The sequence below is a fragment of the Nematolebias whitei genome, chromosome 17 (assembly GCF_014905685.2).
Source record: "Nematolebias whitei isolate Nwh7 chromosome 17, NemWhi1, whole genome shotgun sequence".
Classification (NCBI taxonomy): Eukaryota; Metazoa; Chordata; class Actinopteri; order Cyprinodontiformes; family Rivulidae; genus Nematolebias; species Nematolebias whitei.
In genome coordinates, this window is record NC_056514.1 from 16,973,993 (window position 1) to 16,981,345 (window position 7,353).

General features: G+C 38.9%; 1 protein-coding gene across 1 annotated transcript in view; it reads right to left on the reverse strand.

The window, feature by feature from the left end:
- Positions 1-7,353, reverse strand: part of pemt (phosphatidylethanolamine N-methyltransferase) — a 153,261-nt gene that overhangs the window by 34,285 nt on the left and 111,623 nt on the right. Inside the window, exon 7 of the mRNA XM_037691607.1 lies at positions 5,159-5,270. Coding sequence (XP_037547535.1) covers positions 5,159-5,270 — 112 coding nt within the window. The remainder of the gene's footprint in view (positions 1-5,158; positions 5,271-7,353) is intronic.

Below are 7,353 nucleotides of genomic sequence, written 5' to 3' on the forward strand. Positions count from 1 at the left end.
AAAAAAAAAACTGTAGTATGAGTTTTTATAACTGCTTATTGTTGTTGCTGTTGTCCATTGTTGTCATCTTTCTTTGTTGAAATCAGGTCTCTCTTGTAAATGAGTCCTCGAGGCTCAATGGGATTTACCTGTATAAATAAAGGTTGATTGATGTATGTCCTGTACATATGCAGAATTGACAATAAAATCAATCAATCAATCAATCAATCAATCAATCAATCAATCAATCAATCAATCAATCAATCATCCATCCATCCCATTCACCTACATACACATCCATCCAACCAAGCAACCGCCCGCCCACCTGCCCGCCCATTCACCCACCCACCCATCATCTTTAACCTCTTCTTCCTTTAAGGGTCACAGGGTCAATGGTGTTGTAGTGAGTCACGTAGGTACGTGTCACTTGTTGTATGACAAATATATGTGGTATATATTTATGCATACTTTTCACGAGTTCCTCATCTTTCTGACTGTGTAATGCCGTGCATTGAATTTAACAGAAATGTAACGAGAGACGTTATTACCTTTGACCCATCAAATGAATGGAGTCATTTATTTTCAGAATCAAAGTTTAACATCAAACATTTACATTAATTTGGCAAAATATGAAAATAATAACAGACAGTTTCACAGAAAATGAACTTCAAATCACTCGGCGGTGATTTGAGGACTTTGCTTCAGATATTTCTAAAAATATCTGTACTAGTTTTGTGAGAGAGAGGTGAGTTTAAGAGGAAATTGAGATTTATCTTACAGAGGAATATGTGAGGGAATTTAATCTGTTTAACCAGAAATTGCACGCTCCGTCAGATCTCAGCTTTGCCCACGGTACACTTGGTCGAAGAAGAACTTTTACCTTGTTGAAGTTCATCAGCTCAGTAAGGATCCTTCAGACTCTTTTCAGCGTCTCCGTTGAGAACTGCTAAAATCCTTAGAGAGTCGTGCGTGGTTAGTTCAAACAGAATCATAATCCCAAAACGTCTCTGGATTCTCGGCAACTCTGACTCTTCATTGTCAGCAGCTCTCAGACTCTTTCAGATCTTCTCAGACTCCAACTCCAAAACTCTCCATAACTCTAGTTCTCTTCTGAACTCCTTGAGAACTTTTCCAATCTAACATGAACTGGGAAGTTGCCACATTTTATTTGGGTCGACTTCCGGTTCAATTTAGAGCTTTCTGATTCGTGGATGTACCAGAAAGAGGTGTGGTTTTTTGACGTAAGTTATTATCAAAAGTCAAGGATTGTTTTCAACATACAGAAAAGATTATTGCAGTCGACCAGACTTCGTGGAGTCTCACACTTGGTAATCTTTTCAAATAGTAAAACATGACATTTCTTCTTCAGTAAACATTTAGTTGACCGAAGCTTCAACTTTCACACACTTACGACTTGGCTCATTTCAGACAGAAAATCAAGAAATGCATATTCAGGTGATTTCTTCTTTGAATGAGGAATAAAAATCATTACTTACTGTTTATGTAAAATAAAGATGAGTAGTTCTTTTCAACCTGTAAGCATTGAGTGAACTAACACAATTTGATTATCAAAACATTTGTAAGACAGTAATGATTATAGAGGATTGTCTTTTCTGCTTGATTAATTCAAGAAAGAAAGTCATCAGATGGCTCAGACTTATTCAGATCAATGAAAATAACAGTCTCTGTCCATCTGGTAGATTTGAGGTCATCAGGGTCAGATGAGGGTCAGATCATCAGGTCATCTGGTTCACTACAGTGTCCATATCCAGTATTCACTGTGTGATAGGCAGGGGACACCTTGGACAGGTGGTTACTATTTTGCATTTTGTAATGAAAGAATTTTATGTGTATTATAATATATTTGGATTCAAATGACTGTACGGTATTTAAGTTGGATTTATGTTTGGACTTGGTACATTTTTGACAAATGACCTAAGGTGACTCTTGTTGTAAAATGGTGCCCATAGAAAAACCTGAATCAAAATTAGGTTCAATGAGAAGTAAGACAGTAAATTCTAGTTATACACATAACTTCTTACACAAGTTTTAATCATATATACCACATGTCTATATAAAGCATAAACATTAATTTTCATATCAATGTGTGGTCATTTATTAATCCAGGCTGAGTCTGTTAAAATTTCATAACATCAGCAGGATGAATTGAATTTTCAACCAACTTCTACATGTTTTAGCCTGTGAGTCTTTATAAGTGTAATTTTGGCCTTCATCTTACTGGCTAGGGTTATGTTATTGTCTGTATAAAGCACTGAACGCAATATAAAGTGAAAGAAAGATTCAAAGCCCTTTTCTTTCAAAAGCTGAAGGAGGTTTTTGAAAACAAAGATCTGAGAGTTACAAAAACATGTACCGGTAGTTATTTATTTATTTATTTTTTTTGCTTTGTTTTGGTTTTTGAATGTCCAGAGGACCAGATTTAACTTTTTTAGGTACCGGTAGTTAAGTTGCAAACCCATAAATAAAAAGAAAGCTGAAAACTAAAACAGTGAAAAGTTGGTCATTAATTCCTTGACATATTTTTTTATGAATGGACACAAAACCTTCACCTGGAAAGTTACTACAAGCTCTTGATGAAACAGATGAATACTTTAGTGTTTTACTAAAACACAACAAAGAAATAAAACAGGGCATAAAGTGTGCGCTCTCAGGACATTATTACATGCAGTGTTCCCTCAGTGAGGACTGAACTAGGGAAAAGGGCTTTCTCTTACTTTGCTCCTGTATCCTGGAATACCTTGCAAAAAGATCTGAAGCTCTCGACCTTGACCTCTGAGTGCTTCAAACTCACTAACTTTTATAGGTGCACCACTGAGAGCCTGCTGACAGGCTGCATCACAGGGTGGTACGGGAACTGCACCAGTCAGAGCCTGAAAGCTCTACAGAGGGTGGTGCAAACAGCAGAGGACATCACTGGTAGCAGTCTCCACACCATCCAGGACATCTACCACAGCCGATGTCTGCGTAAAGCATGCAGCATCATTAAGGACCACACCCACCCAGCAGAAGGACTCTTCCATCCACTACCCTCAGGCAGACGATACAGGAGCCTCTCATCACGTATGAAAAGACTCAAAGACAGTTATTATCCACAAGCTGTCAGATTACTGAACTACTGACAATAACATTGCACTAAACTACATCTGTGACACCTAATATGTTTATTGCTGCTGCACTATGTGGGTGTATCATGTATGTCACTACCTTATCATCATAATTCAATTTATCTCAATGTTATTACCTGTGCAATAACCTGTGTAGAATATGTTGTGTGCATTATATATCATGTGCATTTAAGCTAATACTACTACCTCTGAAATACTTATTTATACTAATTCATCATACTTGCACTGTTATATTCTACCATGTTGTCATTTACTATACTTCTTTTGGACCTTGTCAATATATTTCTTTTTCACATTTTGGTACATTATTTTGTACTTTTTTTGCATGTTTTAGTATTTTTTGTTTGTTTTTTCTCTTCTCATCCTGAGCATTTATTTGCATTGTTGACATTGTGTTAACCTGTATATGACAAATAAACAATAAACTAAACTAAACATGTTAGATCAGTTTTAACATCCAGCCCAGTATCAATATGCAGGATCTGGAGGGCCAAGTTCAACAGCTGTAGGCTGATTTGCTGCAGGAAAGAATACACTTGTATGGCTCTGTCTGCATCTAATTTATGCTTGTATGGAACCAGCAATGAGTTCGTACTTCCTACTCTGTTTTTCATGTGATTTGGTATTGTAATTTTTGCAATACAGTCACATGGCTTTTAAACACGTGCAGTTTTATTTCACTTCCACAACTCTGTCTGGATGTGTCTTTTTTTTTTACTGGCAACATGTTCATTCATTCAGTTCAACATCATCAGGTCTGATGAGGTTGAATGGTCTGTTTTTACATTTTAGCATGCTTTACACCTGAGACCACAACAAAACAAACAAAATGCTGATGACGGCAATGCATCAGGTTGTGGAAATATCTCAACTGACTATACAATGAAAGGAATGGAGGGAGTGTGGGTGAAAGATAGTTTGAAAATAATAACTGGTTAGCACAGACACAGAACCAATGAGTGGACTAAATTCAAATTACTCATAACAAAAGGGACAAAGGACATTGTAAGGCTAATCAAGGTTCATGTATGAGCTGTGTGAGAGGAAGAAAAGGAGTCCAGCTGCTTTTATTAGCGCCTGGTTCATCAACCCTGGAAAGCTTGCCTAGCAACACCAAGCCATGTTGTCACGGTTGCCATGGAGACTGGAGCACACGTAAAACTTTTTACCTCGCCACCTTTTTCATTTGCAACTTGGAAAAACAACATTTGTGAATTTCAGGCAGTAATGCATTATGCATGTGGCTGGTGTGTGCACCGTTTGATGAACGTCAGTACTGTTGCCCCTCCATCTGAAAGATCAGTTCTACTTAAGAACCTCCTAATTAAAACCCAATAATCGTCAATCAGGTCATCTGGAAAGTTTCTTTTTTGTGGAAAGACATTTCGCCCTCTATCCGAAGGGCTTCATCGGTCTGAGGAGCCCCATGTAAACTGTTTTCCCCACTAAGCAGTACACTCCTTTAGTGGACCAAGACATCACATATGAAGAGTCTCAAGTTTACTTGGGACTCCTCAGACTGATGAAGCCCTCCGGATAGAGGGCGAAACATCTTTCCACAAAAAAGAAACTGTCCAGATGACCTGACTGACTATTTTTGGATTTTGTACCTGGAGGATTGAGCATGAACTTTGATGTCTTGAACCACTTTGGCTATGGCTGTCTGCTTGGGAGGAGTCGACGGGGGACAGGACAGCCCCCAGAAACCATCTTATTACCAGAAAACTGGTTGGTCAAGTATAGGAGTGTACTGCTTAGTGGGGAAAACAGTTTAATTGGGCCTTCTCAGACTGATGAAGCCCTCCGGATCGAGGGCGAAACATCTTTCCACAAAAAAAAACTGTCCAGATGACCTGACTGACCATTATTGGATTTTGTACCTGGATGATTGAGCATGAACTTTGATCTCCAAATTAAAACTTAATGACAAACAACTTAATACATTAAGACTGGATGACAAATCTCTGAAAAAATAAATTGCAATAACCTGCTTTTGTACCACATTCATAAAAGTAAACATTTATATGACTTACATGAGCGCAAGTCCCAGGTAGTTGGCAGTGCTGCCCCAGTACATCGGGTTTTCAATGATACTGAAGGGAAAACATGTCACCTTCTCTTTCATCAGAAGGCCAAAGTAGTCACCTATACAACAGAAAACATTGGATTGGAGTGGGAGGGCCACACTAAAAACACTATTTGTTAGGCCTTGTGGTAAATAACTGAAGAAACTAAAGTACATTACGTACAAGACAAAAAAAGCTTAATAATTCTTTATTTAAAGACTGGACAGATTTCCTGACATTGGCTGTGGATTACACTTCTGACAGCTGACAGACATTTACAAAACAAATGTTGGTAGCTTTCTGTCAACTTCTGTACTATTTCCATCCATTATCTTTTACCTGCTTCTTCCATTTTGGGTCATGGGGGTCGCCGGTGCCCATGTCCAGCAATCACTGTGCGAGGGGCGGAGTACACCCTGGATAGGTCTCAAGTCCATCACAGGGACACATAGAGACAAACGAGACAAACAACCATTCACTCTCTCACTCACACCTAGGGACAATTTAAAGTTACCAATCAGCCTAACATGCATGTTTTTGGTCTGTGGAAGGAAACTAGAGCACCCGGAGAAAACCCACGTATGCACGGAGAGAACATGCAAACTCCACCCAGAAAGGCCCCCGGACCGGGATTTGAACCAGGGACCTGCTCGCCGAGAGGCAGCAGCTCTACCAGTTGCGCCACCGTGCTGCCCCTGTACTATTTCTTTAATGCAAAATTAATTCACTGTGCATTTAATCATGAAACTGTTCTGAAGTGATATCAGTACAATGACTATAAATAAAATATGTTAAAGCCTGACAAATGGAAAAATGATCATTACAAAGTGATACCGTGACTCCTGCCATGTTTGTTTTTGTATATGAAAAAGCAGCCTCACAGCGAAAGGCTGCTACATTTGGGAAACAGCATTTCGTGCCAGCTCTTTATGGGTGTGAGGTTATTTGTAACAACAAATCAATGATTCCTGCAGCTCTGCTGTCTTTGCGCCCTCAGGGATCCACTGAGTCACCACAGACTGTCAATTAGCTGCAACGCTGAAATGTTTGCTTTTGTCTTGTTGTTTTTCAAGTCAACATCACAAGTATTGAAAGTGTCAGAGTTTTCTGAGACAGGTAAGCTGCAGCACAACTCATTGTTAGAAATTACTTTATATCTGCAGTTCAACTTCACAAAGAAACATAACTTTAGTTGTCAAGATTCTGAAGCTTTTGGTGGTGTTGTAAGCTAAGTGTTTGTTGTTAGTTTACAAGAGGCATAGTTTTATCTTTATTCCAGCAACATTCTCAAGATTCTAAATAATTGGTAACAAAAAGTTTAAAATGCCCAGCTATCAATTTGCTGCCAACACACAAAATCCAGGCTAATTGGGATCTACTCTGGAAGCGATCAGTGCCTTTAGGTGAGACTGTAACCAATAATAGTTACTACAGTTCACTTCAAGCCAAGCCTGAGATGCCATCTGGGAATCTTGTTGTAATTTATGAAAGGCCTAAGATGGCATGATGGTTAAAATCTACAGGCATAAATTGCCAGGTGAGGTAAAAACAGGATGGGGTAAGCTTGGTTTGTAGCTCAGAGGTATGATGTAGTGATGACAGTCTGTGTGAGCAGCTGCATTACAATCAACACCTCCATTGGTTCCATGTTGATGCTTCAATATTAAAAGCTCATGTCTTTGCAGGATGTGGGAGGATCAATTGGTGATTTATGAACAGCATAAAGAGGGACTTGTCATTGTGGCCACATAGCAAAACTGTTTTATAAAGGAGGCAACTGATCCGCTCTGTGGTACAATATGATTTTTTACAGAGTGCTTGTGGCGGTAACACACAGAACTAATGTATTCACCTTCTTTTTCCTTAAGAACTTGTGAAGGGGACTTTTCAAGTGATCTCAACAGTTTGCTATGGCTGAGTGGTTAGAGCTATTGTCCTTGACTGGGAGAGATGGAGGTTCTATTCCAGCAGAATCACATGTTGAGGTGTCCATGGGAGACATATTGAACCCCTCATTACCTGTGATGTGTGTCCCAACAGTGTATGAATGCAATATAAAGCTCTGATTAGTTTCTACAGACTCAGATTATCATTGTAGAGATGTAGTAGAGTGCTGTATGAATGTGTGTATAGTAGAGTACTGTATGAATGTGTGTATAGTA